At 50.8% G+C, this 19378-nt stretch overlaps 1 protein-coding gene across 3 annotated transcripts in view; it reads left to right on the top strand.

Annotated features, from left to right (window-relative positions):
• Positions 1-19378, top strand: part of PLXNA2 (plexin A2) — a 165909-nt gene that overhangs the window by 108476 nt on the left and 38055 nt on the right. For all 3 annotated transcript variants that reach the window (XM_085300421.1, XM_085300420.1, XM_085300418.1), the window contains exons 8-12: positions 273-369; positions 4729-4843; positions 14165-14365; positions 16173-16269; positions 16444-16637. In XM_085300421.1, the coding sequence (XP_085156547.1) occupies positions 273-369; positions 4729-4843; positions 14165-14365; positions 16173-16269; positions 16444-16637 (704 nt within the window). The remainder of the gene's footprint in view (positions 1-272; positions 370-4728; positions 4844-14164; positions 14366-16172; positions 16270-16443; positions 16638-19378) is intronic.

The raw sequence follows: 19378 nt of genomic DNA, 5'->3' as shown, positions 1-19378 counted from the left end.
GAGGGATTGCTGGAGACAGCTAGCTCAGCTCCCGGAGGTGCTTGGGAGAGGCAGCCCGGGGCAGGCGGCTGCGCTGGCTGCTCGGGGCCGARCCTCGGGAGCTGGTGCAGACTCGCAGTCACGCGCCTTCGAGAGCGGGACGGCAAGAGCAACCTGCTTTCCACCTCCTACCCCAACGCAGATGGCTTGGGAAACTGTCAGACAGGCCCAGAGAGGATGCCCCCACGTCTTCTGTTGCTGGAGTGACTGTCTGGCTGTTTTTCGCTCTGCAGACTGGTTTGGCGTCGTGCTGCAGCTGAAATCTAGGGAGACTGGGAAGACATTTGTCAGCACGGAGTTCAAGTTCTACAACTGCAGTGCCCACCAGCTGTGAGTACACCCTCCCTTCTCCTCGCTGGCCTAAGCAGGGAGTAGGTTTCTTATTTATTCATCTGTTTTGGAGGGGTATAGTCAACTGTTTTTCCCAGAAGCCACCGTTTCTCCAGGCTAGCTAGCAAATCGAAGCCACTCTGAACTAATCCATGTAAAGCCCCAAAGCCTTTTCTGTGCCTCTGAGATGCATGAGGGAGGGATGTATGGAGGGAAGCAGCAGACTGAAAAAGAGAAAGGGCTATTAAATGAGTGCTGGACTGCAGGCCCAACAGGAGGGGTTTATCATGCTGTCAGGTTCAGTGCCAGGAGAGAGGTGCTCTGAGCCAGCAATTGAAGGAGAGCCTGCAGGTCCCTGCTTGCGTGAACCTTTCCAAATCTGTGTATAGGTTTCTCTGCCTCGAGAGACAGAGACTGAGTGAGCCTGAAAAAACCTTAACCTGCTGGTGCCCCCAAGCTGCATGATCCTGCAACTGTGAACTCAGCTAGATCTTCCCAGGCAGCTGGCAAAGGGAGAGCAGAGTGTCTCTGGGAGACTCCAGGAAAGCAGGCTGTGAGCATCCCCAGAGGAGATGGACCCTCTCCCCTCTGCACCAAGCCAGGAGTGYGTGGTGCTGGGTCCTGCACAGATCCTCCACGAGATCAAGGAGGACACTGTAGCAGGAGGCAGCCTCAGGAGGGCAGCAGCGGGGAAGTCTCCGGCATGGGCATTTGAGCACAGCTGACGTACTCAAGATGGAGTGAGCAAAAGCGTTCTGAGCAGAGAGGCTCCCTGCTGCCTGTCTCCCCTCGGTCCAGGTAGGGAGGCCCTCCAGAGCCCACTGCAGCTGCACGAGTGTCAGCCTGAGCGCTTGACCGCGGGCGCTGAGAGCTGCTCCGAGAGGGCAGGCAGTGCAAGGCCCCCGCGCTGCTGAGCGTTGTACAAACATATCCCCCACGGGCACATCTTCCACTCCTGGCCCTGGAAGGCAGCGCGCAGCTGGCTGGCCTTAAAAGYATGTTTACAGATCTGAAGTGTTTATAGATTCCTCTCTAGAAACAAAGCAAGCCTCAAACTCCAAAGTGAAATGCAGGCAGGACCTGCCAGAAGTCAGATTACGAAGGGCAGGCTGACCTGCAAGGCTGGGTGGCATCTCCCGCTGCAGGGGTCAGCCGTCAGCTCTGCTTTTGGAGCATGATTTGCTGCTCTAGCTGGTTGTTAGGGGTCAAGAAGTGCCAGCATAGAGTCATTCCCAACCTTTCTGAACTAGATTTAAAGCCTCAAACTATACGGCCTTCCCTGATGTACTTGTTAGACTGTGGTGTGTCCTGATGAGCTTGGCTTGCAGGGAGTTTTTCTAGGCATATATTCAAAAAAAATCTAGGGGGCAGGGGGAGGCACAGCACATAGCAGGGCTACCAGGATGAAAGGAGCCCTGTGAGTCTCCTCACGCTCTCTCTCATGGTAGACCACATGCGTTTCTCCAGCGATCGTTGCCTCCCATCATGTTAACGCTTGTGTGCAACTTTGTCCGTACTGCGTTGTCCCTCAGTCAAGCTTTCTAGCATCAGCCTCTGCCTCTCGCCCGCTGCCAGCACATGCAGTCCTTTCAGCAGTTTTGCTAGATTCTCATAGCTCTGGATTTGCTCAAGGGATAACATTACAGGGGACTTTTACTTTCTCTTAGAAGTGGAGGTTTGAATCAGGAGAGGTGATATATCTCCYCTGTCCAGTCATTTGGCTTCATCTGACCATGTGTTTGGAGACAATATGTTAGCACGGTTGTGAACTCTGTAGCGCTTACGTCAAACTGGGCTCGTTATCAGTAAGTTCAACGAGGGCATGAGCCAGCCTAGCAGGAATGAATCACAACACATGAAAGAGAGGAAGGAAGACAGGTCTCAGCCGCTGCAGAAGACAGAGCCATTGATTTCTGAGACTCTTCRTTGCAACTGCTAGGGAGTTTAGAGACAAGGCTGGGGAGCAGCTCCGCCATTTCTGGCTGCATGGTAGCAAAAGAAATGATTCTGTGCTTTGTGTGAAGCACGTACCCTCTGGGAGTTTGCTTTAGGCTAAGAAGGGCAGATGCTTGTGGTTGGCGAAGACAAGAATAGGCTGTTTTTGCAGACTGATTCTGTTAAACCTCAGACGCTGATCAAAATGTGAGTGCACAGGCTGAGGTGGCTCAGCTCCCAGGTACATGCATTCCTGTGTCCCAGGGGGTTCCAGGCGGGCCTAGGGAACTCGGTAGTGGTTTCGGTTTTAAGTCTATTTTAATAAGAGAAGGAATAGATGAGATGGAGAGATGCACCTTCATTGAGAAGTGAAGGAGAGTCAGTGGTCCCTAAGAAAGCAGGGTCAGGATGAAAGAGCAAAGGTGGTGACCTTCTGCAAGACTGTGAGAGCTCAGGGTCTGCAGGGAGCCCTCAGCTTGCTCAGCTGGGGCCGAGCAGAGCTGAAAGCAGCAGCCAGAAAACCACAGGACAGTGAGAGGTGCCAAACCAAACTGTTGGCCTGGACRATCAAAGAGGTCCTCCCCCCTCGATCCCAGCAGTGCTAAGATCAGCAAAGAGCTTCATCAGGTCCAGCCAGGAAAGCTAAAGGCCAGGTCTGAGTCAGGTGAGGGAGGGTGGGAGAAATGCTACAGAAATGGGTCAAATAAATGAGTAATTAAATAGGCTTGCAGCACTTGATATTTCTCCCCAGATTTGCATTTGCATGATTAGAATAAGCTTCCCTGGCTATTAAGGTCACTGTGAATGCATCAGAAGGAAAATACAATTAAGTTATTATATATGCATTCGAGGGGCAGCAGCTTGAAGAAGAAACACCAGGCGGTGGCACCTCTGCCCAGCTGGCCCAGCACAGCTCAGGCAGGTTGAAGAGGCAGGGCAGTGACAACCTGCTCTCCTCCCTCACCGGCGACATTCGCCCAGAATGCACTTCAGAGCCTGAGGATTTGGGTGTTGTGCTGTGTCTGTTCTCCGTGTCCTTCCCAGGAAGAGGTGCAAGTGCAAGAATAACCCCCACAGCTTTCCATCAACCTTGCTGCTCTGGCTTCTGTCACTCCAGGTGGCATTTGTACCCYGGTACCAGCTGAATTGCTTGAGCCACAGTGATGTTGGTTTTATGTAGATGGCTGGCTTTTGGTAAAAAGATTGTTTTTATTCAAATTGCCCTTACTGATGTTATTTTAGAGAGGGAAAAAAATTGTTCCTTATAAAGGAGCAGATTTGTTTGAAATTCAGATGTTTTTCAAATCTTTCCCTTTGGGATCTAGAACARCTTAAATAAAATGCCAAAACCAACTAGAAATGATGTTCTTGTGGGAAAGATGCTGACAGCCAGCACCTGGTCTCCGAGCATCGCTGACGGAGCCGAGCGCTCTGGCTTTTGCTACTCTCGTTCTGTCTCACCCTCTAGGTTTCTGCTGCCACGTTCCCGCGTCGTGCCAGTATGCCGAGGTGCTGGTAGGGTGGGCTGRTTGCAGGGTCCTGAGTGCTGATCCTTCTCCTGCCTGTCCAGCACCTTGGCTGAATCAAATCCCATGAGAGTGGCTTACGYTTATGCCAACAGACAGTCATCAAAGCACTGCTGTCATGTAACATCGAGGACCGGCCTCAGAGGTGGAGCAGGTTGCTCCTGCAAATAGTAACAGCTGTCATGAACCTTTCATCTAATTGGCAGCTGATTAGAAAGTAAGGGATAAAAAAATATCCAGCCAATTCCTTGGCACTTGGGCATACCCCATGTCTGAAAGGAGTCTCCAGTCTTTCAAAAAGATTTCATAAACAGTTAATTACTTCCAATATAAATCAAAAGTGCTTGCTGGACACTTTGCTCTCCAAGGCCAAGCAGGAGTGTTACCATGGCTTTAGGCATTCCTAACTTGTAAACCAGCTGATCCRATTTTGCCAAGCTTCCTTTGTTTTCCAGTTTCTACTGAAACTAAAAATTAAGTCCAGAGACTGTATAATACTGTGTTTTGTTGTACCCCAGTGTAATGATGTGTCGTAAATCCACGCTTGGGTTTTATTAGTGAATGAATTTACAGGTTGTTTAAAGACTGTCTTTTGAGCRGTTTCCCAAACCTAAGATTGCACCGTTTGCTACTTTTGCTGTATCAGACCATCCCTTTCCTAGACCAGAAGCCGTTTATATAGTTCAGATTGCTGACAGAAGCARGGTTTGACCAAACAACTGGAGTGATTCTAGCTGTAGGTCGGGCTGTGTGGTCAGTTTTGGGTTAGTTTTCTCCAGCGCAGTTGTTACCCCGTGAGCGAAGCTGAGCCCGGGCTCCTGGCTAAGCCCAGCTGTGCCCGTGTGGGCGCTGCACCCTGGGAGCCAGCTCTGGAGCTGATCCTGTCTTCTCTCCGCAGGTGCCTGTCCTGCGTGAACAGCGCTTTCCGCTGCCACTGGTGCAAGTACCGGAACCTCTGCACCCACGACCCCACCACGTGTTCCTTTCAGGAGGGGCGGATCAACGTCTCTGAGGTACTGGGGCTGTTTTGAGTGCTTCCTGCTGTGCTTTTCCTGTGGCACACGTAGCATAACCAATGTTAATATGAGGGGGTTTGACTTTGCAGAGGGCGGAGGGGTTCTCCTGCACGTCTGTCTTGACTGACATCTAAAAGTGCAGAAGCAGCTTTGAAGGAGCTTAGCAAGAAAGTGTCAGTCTAGCAAAAGCACCAAACCTCTCCTAAATGGGTGTGCTTAAATTCAGCAATAGCTATAATTTCTGTAATGCTTTCCTCCAGGGATCTCGAAGACTTCTCAGAGACCAGTACATTTCAGTCACTCTGCTTTATATACAAGGCACGCAGTGATTTGCCCAGCAGCAAGCGACCATTCAGATGCAGAGCTCTTGGTGGGGCTCCTGGTGTCATTCAGTGGATTGTGTTGACAGGTCTGAAATTTATGGCTGTAGCCTGGCTGTAAACTCATTAGGAAGGGAATTACAAATGTGAACAGCCCCAAACTTTGAAAAGGAGAATTGGTTTGGGTTCCAGTGCTGTGAACCAGGAGCTATCTCTGTTAAGAGTTAATAAAAGGCATAGGGCTCAATTCCAAAAATGCTTCTAAAAGTTGGAAGGAGGCATAGCCCACAAGCAACTTTGCCAGACAGCAGTGAGGACACACGAGAATGCTGAACAAGCAAGGAAAGCAAGATTAACAAGGATGAATATGAACCCGCATCAGTAGATAGTGGAGGCACAGAGTGAATGCATGAGAAAAGGGAGGAAGATCAGTCAGTGGAGTAAAACACTGAGCCATTAAATGGATGTGACTCGAATTCCCAGGCTGCTAGCTGAACCAATCTTTGCTTTTCCTTCTTGCTAGTGGTGTGAGGTTTTTTTTTYCCCTTCAGACTCAGAGCATTATCTGTCTTCCCAGACTTCACAATTACAGTCCTCATTTTTATAGGTCTTCAACCCTATGATATCAAAAATGTTTTTTAAAGCTGCTGTTTTTAAARCTTGACAACTCTCTGGTAAAGTAGGACAATTCCATTATCTCCATTTTACTCTTGGGAAAGCATAGGAGATCATTACCTGAGATCACACCGAGTGAGTGAAGAGTTGGTGTCTGTCTGCCAGTTCCTGCTGTGCTCTGCAGAGGAACAGGACTCTTACGTCTCCAAAGTTCTTCTCTGTTTCCTCATCTTGTAGAGCTTCCATTAGTTTGTTTCTTAGCAGTGGATGTTATATGTTGTCTAAAGCCTTTCTGGTGAATACTTTTGATTAGGGCTGATGATAATAATAAGGATGGTTTGCTGTTCATCATGACTTTTCTGCACCTCTGAACATGTGAACCCAGCCCTAATTCGTTTGCTTATTTAAAGTAAATGAATCACCACTTGTGTACACAGTGCAGTTCTAATGCCTTTATTATGGGTATTTCACTTGTGCTAACACATCAAATAAATGCCTCATAAAAGTTTCTTCACTTAAAACAATTCAGATCACAATGTTCTCATTGTGTCATGGCCTGATATATTGGCAAAGTGTTTGTGCTTATCAACATCGTTCCCTTCATAGCGGAAAGTCTATTGTGTTTGGAATCAGAACATTAATAACAGCCCTTCAGCCAGAATTGCCTCCATCAAGGAGGATTCAGAGAGAGCAACACACAGATACATGCTGGCCTACTTTCAGCCCCACGTGCGCTTTCTCACTTCAGATTTCCACACATGTTCACATGGGGTTCGAAATTTTCTTGTGACTTTATATTTAATTTACTAGAAAGCATACCAAATATTCCCTTTTACTCTTGGCCCATCATAACTTGTGTCCCAGCTGGATTCAGATGTGCAACCTATTCCCTTTGATGCTATTAGCAATCCTGTTTGCCTTAGGAAAGGAGAGGAGCTCAAAGCCATAGCCACGCTGCAAGGTGCTAGTGGAAAGCAAACCCCTTTTTGTGATCTGTGCGCTTGCTCCTTGCAATTTTCTGAATCTACTGACTAAACTAAATGCTGCTGGTTTTTTGCCCTGCTTTCCATGAAAATACAACAGAGAGAACAAGCTTCTTTGTCTCCCTATGCCCCGTGGACAGGAACTGGTTCCTAAGCTCCAGTGCCCGTGTTCAGAGCAGGTGCTGGTGACTCAGAGGGCTGGGGCTGGGGCTGGGGCTGGGGCTGGGTTGGTGCGTTGTCACGGAGGGTGGACGGTGTCCGGTAAAGCCACCAGTGCTGGGAAATGATAATCATGGGCATTTATGATGCTTGAGAAAGGACGTAGCTTGACTGTCAGATATCTGTTTTATAGCATGCTGTTGCCTTTTTAAAAGTTAAAGTATATTGTTTGTAAACAAGGCACATCTGATTTGGACTCATTGGTGAGTGAATACAGAAGCMTCCAACACCTTCAAAGCAGAGCTGTCTTCCAGGGTGGTGCTAACCGTTCGTGATATCTTCCGTCTGGTGGGAAGTTTCTGACATGGTGTAAAACCAGGCTGCTTTGAGGCTTTTGTTTTCAGGCAGGCAGTTCTCTAAGAGTTAATAACATAAGCACCTATATTTTCGGCCTTTTCTTAGCCTGAGGCTTCATTTATCTGCAGAAGGTGCCTGGTTAGACATTGCTACCTAAGGAGCAACGAGAGCACAGAGGCCTGGGGCGGACTTGCACCCTAAAAGTGGGGTCTCTGCCAGGAGAGGTCTCGTGGCTGTGTAGCACTGACTGTCTCACTTTGCAAAGCTTCAGTCCCAAGGTGAAACAGATGGAGCCTTGAGACCTTTGCYGCTTCAAATCAGGCCTGTAATATCACTTTAATGTGTCTGAGGGGTTGGGTTTGTGTGTGTGTAAGGCTTATGGCTATAAAATGCATCTCTGTAAATGAATAAAACATGCAGATTAAGAAGAGCATAGAAACATAGGTATAGTCTTACACCCGATCCCAGTGGAGAGCTAGAACCAAATAAATCCTATTAGTTTCCCAGAACATGKGATGCATGCCTTCCTTGATGTCCACTGTGTGTGGATAATGTTGTTTCCACATGTGAGATGCTGAATTGGAAGGTGGAGTGTTTCAGATTCTTAAAGTTTAGTGCAGAGCCAGGTTTCAGCTCCGTTCYGACTCCTCTGAGTTTAGGTTTAAATTATTATGACTTTGAAAGCAATGTCTTTGCACCAGATTGTACCAGTTGATGCTCACTGCTGCTTGATGCTCCGTGACAGAAATAAAACAACTTTGAATTTCCTCATATCTATCTGTAAAGTCCCATCTCAGAATACCTGAGTGGGGTCTGTAATGTGGAAGGGTCGCATCTAAGTCCACTGAAGTCAGCAAATGACTTTATGTTGGGTTGCATCTGACTTCTAGAGATGTATGTGTTGGAAAGAGTACCAATAGCAACAAAAAGCCTGGGCATGCAGCAAGACTAAGTCGTCTCTATTTGGAAAGATTGGTTTGAGCTTATTGGCAACCCTTTTTGTCAGTAGATTTCTGATATATGTGAGCTGYGGTGTTTACTCTTTGGGGGCAAGGAGACGCGTGGGAAAATGTGCCGTACCGCTGCAGCGGGTGGGCAGCACTGTTGGGCGTCAGAGAAGGAAGTTCCCACATGTATTCTGTCCCTGCTCGGGTGAGCAGAAGTTTTGTCAGAGATCACTGTTATCCTCACATCTGGTCCACAAGGTTATTCATGGGGGAGAAAAGTCTCCAGACTTTGGTGTCTGTATTTACATGGCTGTAAATATCATGGCATTTTATAAAATACAGGCCGAGACATGAGTTACAGCACATTCATACYGCATGAAACACAGGAGAAAAGGTCATTTGATATGAATTTTAGTGAGAAAAATCTAGTTTCAACTGACTTTCTTCCTTTTATGTGTGGTTGCTAAGGGGCAAGACCTGCTCTCCTTTCCAGTAGCATAAATGAAGAGTAATGTGTTTCCATGAGTAATGGAGACTGTAATTTATATCACTGGGAACACAACTAAGAGCCAAGGGTTTATATTCATGTGCCAGGTTCATTTATGTTTCTAACTTTACAATGTGTGTAATGAGGTAACATTTGTAGAGTTTTTTTTTTTTTTTTTTAAGATGACAAGTACAAAAATATTGTATTTTCTTCCGTTTGAGCTGGATTCCGCAGTCAAAAGGAATGTCCCTCATTTCTGGAGGATTTTTTGCAAATAAGAGCAAGAAGATTTGACCTACTAAAACTGTTCTGTTAAGCACAAGTAACAAACCTGGGTGCTCTGTTCTGCTGCAGAGAAAGATGCAAATCTCTGGTGTTGGAGATGTTTATAGACCTCGGAAACTCTGAGGCTAAAAGGTGCTGGAGAAGCGTAAGATATCTTTGTAAGTTATGTGTGATGATATTTCGTACATAGAACATTCCTTACAAGTCTGTACCGCTAAGGCATTGAAGTCTTGTCTTTCTCCAGCAAATCTCTTGATTTGTGTTTATTCTGGTTTACAGAAGTCAGAAYGATAATGAGAGAATCCAGCGTGTGTTTGCTTAGCAAGAGGAGGTAATAACGGCCTTTCTAGCTCACTGCAGGATTTACTTCTCATGAATTAAAAAACAAAGCAAACTGATTAGGGAACAAATTACATATTCCACTGACTGCAGTTCTCTCTTTTATTCTGTATTTTCCGGACACTCGGATCTTCCTGGCAGTAGCGGGGGTGAAAAGCGGAGTCGAGCAGGCCGAGCTGGGCCGTCCCGAGCAGGGCACGGTGCCGCTCGCCGCTCGCGGAGGGGACCTTCCCCGGGGCGCGCGGCAGGGGCGAGGGTGCCAGCCGCCTGGCAGCGACCAGGCAGTTCCCAGCAGGTGAAGAAGCACCGCGAGGGGCATCGAGGAAGCCGCCGATACGCCCCAGCAAAGCCACTTTTAAATCCGGTAGCGCGTGGAGGAGGTTGCGAATGGGCAACCGCGGCAGCAATTTAAGGAAAGAAGACCTGAAAGCTGAACTTGGGTTGGAAGTGGCACAAATAGGGGAGCGAGAGCCCCCAGCAGCGCTGCCCAGCACCCTCCGCAAGCCCTGCAGGTTTTTGGAGCTTCGTTCGCTCGTCTGATAAATTCAGTAGCAACCGCCAGCAGCGCTGTGGCTCCCCGCAAGTGCCCTGTGCTTTCGGTAACGTGGCATCTTCCTGCACATCCCTCCATTCCTAAATGCATACCCCTTACTAACGTGGTCAGTGTAGCTGTCAGGCAACACCGAGGGGCTGCAATGCTCCGCTCGCCCCGGAGCGGAGGGCGCTCAGTCTGGCTGGCTTTCTTTTCACCCGAATCCCAATGTGACATTTTTCTCCCAGTGAAACCCCTGCTCAAAGAAAAGGAAGAGAAAATCTATTATATCCTGCTCGCCTCTAATGATGCTAGAACAATTTTTGCTACCTGCATTTCCAGTACTACAGAGCAGATTTGAAAATGTAAGTAAGTCCCCTCCTATGTCTCGGTAGGAAAAAGCATTTCTTAATAGTCATCTCACGAATGGCAGTGGCCAGAAAGGATAATGGTCCATAACATATTCGTTTTTCTCAGGACTGTGCACTGAGATTCTCCCTCTGGTGATATAGTTAGAGATTTTTATATTTTATCACAATGCGATAAAAGATTTTACAATTCCAGGACACCTTTCCTCCCAAACATRGACTTTCCAAAGAGCTGGGAACCTCCCTGGACCCATTCCTCTCCTGTTGGTCCTCTATAACACTTTGAGGTCAATTGCAAAAAGTCCAAATGCAGTAAGATCTTGAGTATAAAATGGTACATGTGTGACGTGTAGCAAGGAGGAAGAGGTGTAGGTGCCAAGACTGCCCGGATTTGGGAAGGGAATACGCTGTGGATCTTAGCAGTTTGCTGGGGGTAGGGTAAAGGCTGAGCTGGGATTTGAACCCCTGACACCAGGCCCTCGGGAGCCTCGTAGGTGAGGTTCCCTTGCAGCCTGCAAACCTGCTCCGCGGGAGAAAGCGGCTGCTCTTCCCTTCCCAGCAGAGCCAGCTTTCTTGCTGCTGGAGTTTAAAATCACTCCTGGCTGTTAATCCGTGAAAGWCCCTGTTAGAAATAAAATAAAAAATACATACGGAAAAGTGCCACTAAAAAGGTTTATGAGGCAGCAGTTTAAGCTACCGGCTCCTCCGAGCGAGGGTAGCATCTGGTTCTCGTTTACGACTTGCCTGAGCCCGTAGCGAAACAACCTCGGAGGAGCCGGGCGCCTGCTGCCCGCGCGCCCGGCCGCGGCGCTCGGCTTCGCTGCCAGCCGGGGCGCCGACGGCGAGGGACACGCAGCCCCGCTGGCGGGTTTTTTTCCTCCAAAATTCTACTTTAATTTGCAATTAATTATTTAGTACCACCTACCTACAGGTATTTAGGTTTCTATTTCCAGTCGATCAAAGGGAGTTAGAGCTAAACCGAATTTAAACGCTTGTGACAGAAGCTTCCTCCCTGCACGTTGCCGTTCCTGATGTCTAAAGCGAGGGAAGCTCGTCTCCCCCGGGATGGCGAGAAGGGGTAGTGTGCGGGGTGGGGAGATCCCACGGGTAGGGGATGGGAGGAACGTCACATCAGTATCGTGCTTCGGGAGGTCTTTTTTGGAGTGCAGCTTCCAGTATCGTTCGGACGTGCAGTGGGCGCTCGTGGCTCGTGCGCAACTGCTGGTCTGCTCCGCTGCAGAGTGCTGTTTGCAGGGACAAGTTTGTTTTATTTTGCATACAACCTGCCCGGTGAAGCCCTGAGCTACTGCAATATAAAACTTGTTGTTAATTAACAATTGCATTCTTTTGGCCAGATAGYGGCAGAAGTGGAAACAAAACACAGCAGTTCTCTGCACTTAACGTTTTGACTGCTGGGCTTAGTGTTTTAAGAGCCCAAGACCACCTACTGCCACGTTTTTGAATACGTAGTCTTGGAGGCAGCAGCTTTTTGCTCTTTTTTCCTTTACTGCAGTCACACGGAGGGTTGAAATGTTTTCATATTGTTTTCRCTGGAAAATTTAATAGACTGCTTCCAGTTTCATGATATTTTGTACACTCCAAAATGAGGCATTTTTCAGAGATTGAGTAACTTTCATTAGAAATCTTTCACCAGCTCTAGCTGAGAACTCCTAAATTTGTTTGCGAAATTGCCATCACGGAATAAGCATCGCCCTTTACTAAACGCAGCTTTCACCTGCGCTGGGGTCAGCCTGGGGAGCCTCTGCGTCCTTCCAGGTCCCCAGCGGCTCCTGAAGCTCCCACCGCCGGYGGCTTCAGTTCCAGCTCCGCTGGTTGCTGTTAGCAAACCTGGTGCCATGTGTTGCGGGAACAGGACCTGGTTAACAGCCTCAGCTCTTAATCACAGGTTGCATCAGACTCCCCTGCTCGATGCCGGGACACGGAGAGCCCGTCAGCCTTTCTTTCCTCGTCCGTTCCACGCATGCTTCTCCAGACTGGAGCAGGGAGTGACGCTTCTTTGTGCTGTTTTGTTTCGACCCCTCTTCCTTGCCTTCCTCCTCCTCCAGCTGAGCAGCCTCCCGCTGCTCCTGGTTGCCTTTTCCTGGTCGTTCCCCACCACCACCCCACGGTTAGCCATGGCCTGGCAGGATGATGACGCTTTAAGGCTGTAGCTATAACATGCTTCCAAATTTGCATTTGACTCAGCTGGAACAGCTCTAGCTTCTGTCCCTGAGGTGAACAGACTTTGATCTGAAGCAGGAGCTGCTGCCACTGACCATTTGCTTGAATCACTGAGTTTCCCTGGAAAATCCCTTTCCCTCCTGCCCAGCAGCTGCCAGGGCTTCAGATAAACCAGGAAAGCTCCTGCACGCCGACAGCTGGCTTTGCAAAAGCCCCGTAAGGTACCTGAAGGGCCTATTTCCAGGAGAGGAGTTGGAGGCTTCCATTTCTGAGGCCCAAAGGGTGCGTTGTGAAGAAGACGGAGAGTGCAGCGTTCATCTGCACAGAGGTCCGGCACCTCCCGGGCAGCCTCGCGCCTTGGCCAGCGCGGCACGGTGCCTGCAGCGAACGCCCCRTCGCAGGAGCTCTGCAGCTGCAGTTGCCTGCGGGTGGTTGCTGTCTTCACCGCGTGGCGAGGGCCAGGCGGCGTTCCCCATCACTGYGCAGCGTCTCCTGCCCCACCGGTCCGTACTAAGGTCGAGTCGCACATGCACCAGTTCAGTTTGGTTTCAGTGTCCCTCCGCTGGAAGAGATCCCTCCTGGTGTTAGCTCCTCAGATCGAGAGCAGCCTCCTCTTTGGTGAGAACATGACACAGGAAAGCGCTGCAGGACCTTCACAGATACCATTTGCTGGAGGAGGCTCTGAGTTTATTGCACGTGCCAAACGCTTTCTGTGATTCCTAGAGAAAAGGCCAGTTTAGCAGATTTTCCCAGACCCTGGGGAGTCAGGATTAGGGTGCTTAATCCTGTCTGAGAAAACCCTAACCCTGCACTCCCTGGATACTTACTGCAACCAAATCCTCCTGTCCTTGGACGTCCTCCGCTTTGCAGCAGCCCGGAGGAGGGAAGAGCATTGCATCCCAGAAACAGAGCCGGCGGCTCGGCTCGGCTCGGCTCGGCTCRGCTCGGGRTGCCTGGCAGGCCCAGCTGGAGGAGGCCCACATCCACCCCGGGACCTCGCAGCTGAGACACTCTCAGCACAAACAGCAGCGTGGGGGCACTGCAGTGAGCTCCCTGGGGGTTTCAGAAAGGCGAGATTTCRGAAAATGGTGAGGGTGAAAGCAGATAGAGCAGAAATCAATGCGGCCTCTGAAATTGGTGACGTGTTGGCATAACTTCGCTCAGACAGGACAGAGCAGAACGGTACCTGGTAGCAAGAGGGAAGCACGTCCCGTGCTGATCAGCCTTCTTTTGAAGCAGCACACATTCGTGTGCTGCAAGTGATGAAACGAGATTAAAAAAAAAAAAAAAAAAAAAAAAAGGGTGAGCGTGCAGCGAGCGGCAGGAGCAGCCAGTCCACCTCGCAGAGGAGCCGGGCGCCAATGCAGGCGGACACGGGCTGCCTCCTGCTTCTGCAGGGACGGCGAGAGCCGGGGGTAGGAGGCCTCGTGGCTCCAGAGGTAAAACCCGTAACCCGCAGCAAGCTGGGGGGAAGGAGGGTGCCGTCGCGCTCTTCTCTGCATAGCGATGCTCCTTCCTGTGTGACTGCAATGACGAACTCAGCACCGCTCCCCGGGCAGGGAAACTGCATCAAGGGGCTCTTTTTTCTGCACTTAGTTTGTGGCAGACCGAGGAACATGGCAGGGATCTGCTGATCCCGGGTGCCGAGGCTTTGGATGACTGTCCCGAGCGCCGCGGGGCTGCGAGGCGGCCGGAGCAGTTGGCTGAGCGTCGCGGTAACCTCTGCTCTCTTGTGTCTCCCCCAGGACTGCCCGCAGCTCCTGCCCACCGAGGAGATCCTGATCCCGGTGGGAGAGGTGAAACCCATCACGCTGAAAGCCCGAAACCTGCCCCAGCCGCAGTCGGGCCAGCGCGGGTACGAGTGCGTGCTCAGCATCCAGGGAGCGATCCACCGCGTGCCCGCCCTGCGCTTCAACAGCTCCAGCGTCCAGTGCCAGAACAGCTCGGTGAGGCTCCGGGGAAGGGCACGGAGGAGCGAGCAGGGCAAAGCGCGAGGGGCTGCGGCGGCGGCGGGGCGGCGGGTCGCGGGCGCCCGCTCCGGCTCCGCGGCGCAGACGCTGCGAAGGAGGCCGGTTTAACCTCAGGAGAAGGGGGAGGGAACCGGTTTGGGGGTAGGAAAGAGTGAAGAACCCGAGAGGTAAGCTAATTCCGACCTCCAGGTGGGAATCTGCCGTGGGCACGCAAGGTGTCCAATTATAGCACTGGCCCGGGGAAGATCCGTCATGCGGCAGCCGCTTGTCCGACCGCAGGGGGTCAGCGAGGAGGAGGAGGAGGAGGAGGAGGAAGAGGGCACAAGACAAAGGTGTTCAGGGAAGCTAATTCACAGCGGAGAGATAAGGAGAATCGCAGAGCCCTTATCGGGGAGCTGTCAGATCCCAGGCCAGGGCGGCTTGACGGCAGAGAAGCCGCGCGGAGCGGGGAGGGGGGGGAAAGGAGCGCTGCCGGCGCGGGACGCGGCGCTGCGGGGAGCTGCAGACGGCCCCGGGACGCCGCTGCGGGAGCGGGCGGGGGGCAGCTCTGCCGCGGGACGCGGCGCTGCGGGGAGCTGCAGACGGCCCCGGGACGCCGCTGCGGGAGCGGGCGAGGGGCAGCTCTGCCGCGGGACGTGGCGCAGCCCATCGAGCAGACCTGGGAGGCTTTTGCTGCCAGCTCGCCGCGGCGCCTTTGGGAAGGCTCGATGTCAAAAGCGTAGCGGTTCTCCCAGGGAGGGCTTTAACTCGCCGTGCATAAGGCAAACACAAGCTTCCCTCTGCCCAAAGCGCACCCTCCAGCTGYGCCGCGTGGGCGCATCCCGAGCACGCTCCGGCGGCGAGAAGGGCAGGGGAGAACTTGCTCCTCCGAGTCCTCGCTGTGCACTCGGAGCGGTCCTTGGGCAAATAGGGCGCGAGCAGTTTGTTTAGGCAGCAGAACGAAGAACTTCAGGGTCTACTTTAATATTCAGCGAAGATGGTCTTAAATTGTTAATGAAGTTTTGAATTTTTAAAAATTTCACCAGATATTTATACATCACTTGCTGTCTTTGGGCCTTGCAGCTTGGTGGCTAATAAATGTATTAATACTATATAGTACTTTTCCTATCCAAAGTGATTTATAAACATAGGAAAGCACTTTTATCACTGTTAGGCAAATAGGAAAAAGTAGGTAGAGATTTTAAGGGCAATGCTGTACTTGCAGTTCTGTCAGTTGAGCAGAAGGTCTGGTTTCATACAAACTTCATAGAAGGCATGCAAAGCAATATGTAACCGGATGTACGGTATAACTAAATGTAAGTGAAAACCATGCGGTTTCTGCACGTGGACAAGCTCTGCACGGTCTGCCTTCTCCGTTACTGCCCGTTTTACCAGCCAGAGCTGCGCAGCGCGGTCTTCGGCTCCCGGTGACACCGGGCTGCGTGGTGCCTAGAGGAGAAGGTGGCCTGCAGGCAGCATCCTTCTGGCCTGCTTCACTGGAGGGGCCGTATTGATAAGCCAGCGACTGAGTGACAAGAGCAGCTTATGAGAGTGGAATAATTAATCTATTACCTCTCTAGGGGCCTGGGTCTGATTTAATTATCTCTTCCTGGTGAGCRTGAGGGAGCCGGAGCAGGACCCTGGGGATGAAGTGTAAACCTGTTGGTCGTTCAGACGTCAGCACAGGTTTTTAACTGGAGAATGGACATCATTTAGAAACAAACAACAAAAAAAAGACCCTCTTTTTGCATTARTGACTCTGATACATCCTCCCAAGCATCTCACTCTCAATCTTCTTCTTTAGTATCTCTATGATGGGACGGACATAAGCAACTTAGCAGTGGACTTTGCTGTGGTTTGGAACGGGAACTTTGTTATCGACAACCCCGAGGATTTGAAAGGTGACGTCCGCTCGGGTTTGGTTTTGCGGCGTGGGAAGGGGGGCTGGGAAGCGGGATTTAAGGGAGAGCTGTGTTACTGCAGCCGGGGGTGTCGCGTCCCTGGGAGATCGACTCCTCTYAGCCCCGGGGACCGGCGCAGCGGCGCTCAGCCCTGCTCGTCCTCCCTCTCCGCAGTTCACCTGTACAAGTGCGCGGCCCAGCGGGAGAGCTGCGGCCTCTGCCTCAAGGCCGAGCAGAAGTTCGAGTGCGGCTGGTGCAGCGGCGAGGCCAAGTGCACGCTGCGCCGGCATTGCAGCTCCCCCGCCGTTCAGCCCTGGCTCGACTGGTCCAGCAGAAACGTCAAGTGCTCCAACCCACGCATCACYGAGGTAAGTGAGGGTGCCTGGAGGCTGTCCGGCCCCGGCCTGTTCTCCTTAATTTTAGCAAAATTGATTTGCATCTGTTTCCATCTAGTCTGAAAATACATCATCGTCTGCCCTGCGCCGAAGAAGAGCGAATAAAACGCTCCACTACTTTCCGTGAAATTAATGTGCAGATTCTTTAGCACATGAGCAGAGTTTGCAACCCGGCTGCCCCCGCGCTGCAGCTGTCACTTGCCAGGCATCGCTCTCAGCAGTGGGGTGACCGCTATGGACTGCTGCATGAATGCTAATTAAACTGGGGAGCTAATTAGTCTATAGTTGATGTTTCTGATGTTTCTGCTCAGACCACTGAGGGATGCAAAATGTCTCCCAGGAGCATTTTTACCAGTAAAACTGCTCTTGGTCTGTTAACGTTACTATTAGGAGTGACACTCGCATCAGGTGGGGATGAGAGAAGGTTTTGGTTTCTCAGTGAACTCCCCCCCCAGTAGCCTCCCTTGTCTTGAGCACGTGTCCGTACTGCAAAGGAGGAGGACCAGGGTGTAAAACAACGTGGTAGTGAAGTGGCCTCTTGCGCTGATGTTTGTGGCTAAACAAGGGCTTTTCAGCATACGTACTTGTACCAGCTTAACTAAGACCTTCTTGACAACATGGAAGTTTCCTCTTAACTCAAATTAGTTTCTAAACCAGCTTGTTAAACTAGCTCATGCTCAAAACCCCAGGGAGGCAGGCATTAGCCTCCTCTGTATCAAGGAGAGGAGGAAACTGYAGAGGCTCGTAGCGTTGCGATGGGGCTGGGCTTGACTGATGGAGTATCTCACCAAGGAGACTCCATCTGGCCCAAGGGGACATCACTGGGCCTCTGGCATTTCTTTCCTAAACTTTCTTCCTGGCCGAGTCATGCCAGTAACGGGCAGCTCTTTCGCTTGTGCAGAGTTTTGTAGACACTGAAGCGCAGAGCAGAGCTGGCGAGACGGCAGAAGAGAGGTCGGGGTGGCTCTGATCGCGTGGAGAGGTGAACACGTTACAAAAAATACTGAGTCTGCCCCTTCCTTAGTCTCTTTGTTTATCTGGCAGGTTGTAGCTATTTATATATAAATAAAATGAGCCTCCAGGGCTTGCCTGGCTGTTGACCTTGTCCTGCCCGTTACGAGCGACCGAAGTTAACCAGGTTAAAGTTAACCCTCGGCGGCTGCRGTGTGGCGACAGGGAGGTCTGCTCTGGAGTTTAGGTCGGGTGACTGGGGCCCAAGGTCATTTGGCTTTTGCTTTCRTGAGCAGGGAGCCCTGCCAGCACCGGCACTTTCCAAGTCAGAGCCCTCCCAGAAAAGGGGGCCTAGCAGCAAGATCTCCTGGTGCCCATTGCCATTAACTTTTTAAAAGTTACGGAGGGAGTTAACGCAAACGGCAGCGAGCRTTGCCCAGGCTGTGCTGCCGTGCCCGTCCCGCTGGGCAGCAGAAGCCTATCGAAGATAGTGCTCACAGCAGCTTTATGCCTCCTCTCCCTAAGCCTTTTTAAGGAATCGAGKGAGCTGTCTCCTGCTGTCCCCTGCGGCAGGAGGCAGCTCCCCTTTTCCTTATCCGAGCATTGTGGGTGCACGAGGTTATGTTACAGGATGCCACGAGCAAACTAGCCTCTGCCTCTGCCTGAGATTTTCTTCATCATAAACTGTTCAGACAGTTGTAACATTTAAGAAGTCTTAGATTTATTTACCCCTCCTAGAGCTAAGCAAAGAAGGGGAAAAAATACTCTGTTCCAGCCACTAAATAATTTGCATCTGAGCATTTTCAGGCTGGCTCTCATTGCTGGCTGCAGGCACGGCACTGCCACAGAGTATTTTATCACTGTCCAACTTGAAAGCAATATTTTTGGTCTCCATCCAAGGAGAAGAGAGCAGAGCTTTGCTGTTACACGTTTCTTGTCTCCRTAACCAGGTCTGTGTCTCAGCGTTCAAGGTGGGAGGCACGACGTGCCTCGCTGGGGATGTCTGAGCCTCGGGAGATTGCCCTGCGTGGATTTGGGGCTGAGACAGTGAGTAGGAAACTTTGCCTGTGCTTTTGTTGGCAGATCGGCCTATTCCACGGTGAGGGTCCGCAACTGGAAAGATAAGTTTTAGGGCAATCTGTCGTTTCGTGCCCTCGGCTGGCTCTGGCAGTGCTGGGAGCTGTTGTGATTTTATCCTAAGTCTTGCAGTGTTTGGTGGTTTTCCTTGAACTCTGCCTCCCACTCTTGCWGTTACGAATTTACCTTTTACTTTTTTTTAAGAAAGTTAAGTTTCCACTGCTGTGGAAAAAGAAGTGGAATGACAGAAGTAACTATAGCCTTCTTGGTGTGCTTTGACATCCGCAGATGGGGTACACGCTGTGTAGGGCTGAGTTTTGTGGCTGAATTGTGCAAGGTCTCGAGCAGTCGGGGCTACAGACAACGGCAGAGCCCGGCAGAAACCCCGCAGCTTTGGTATTGCACAGTGCAAACCTTGCGATATCACAGGATAACTTCTGCTGTATTCCCCTTTTCCCTTCAGAACAGTTTGAGATGGTCTTGGAGACCATAATACCTTTGGAGCCTTGACTGCTGTTGAGGCTGTTGGGTTCTTTTTTATTGGCATCTGAGCTTTTTGAGTATTTAAGGTCTCATTTGGCAACGTCCAGTCCTGCARGGCCTGGTGCTCTGCACTGAAAACTGGTAGCAGAGAGCAGCTGGCCCCAGTGGGAACAGCATGATGCTGGCAGGAGTCATCATTTGGG

The sequence above is a fragment of the Rhea americana genome, unplaced genomic scaffold, assembly GCF_003343005.1.
Source record: "Rhea americana isolate MKP2758 unplaced genomic scaffold, rheAme1 scaffold_163, whole genome shotgun sequence".
In the NCBI taxonomy this organism is placed as follows: Eukaryota; Metazoa; Chordata; class Aves; order Rheiformes; family Rheidae; genus Rhea; species Rhea americana.
This window is presented reverse-complemented; position numbering and strand designations above follow the sequence as displayed.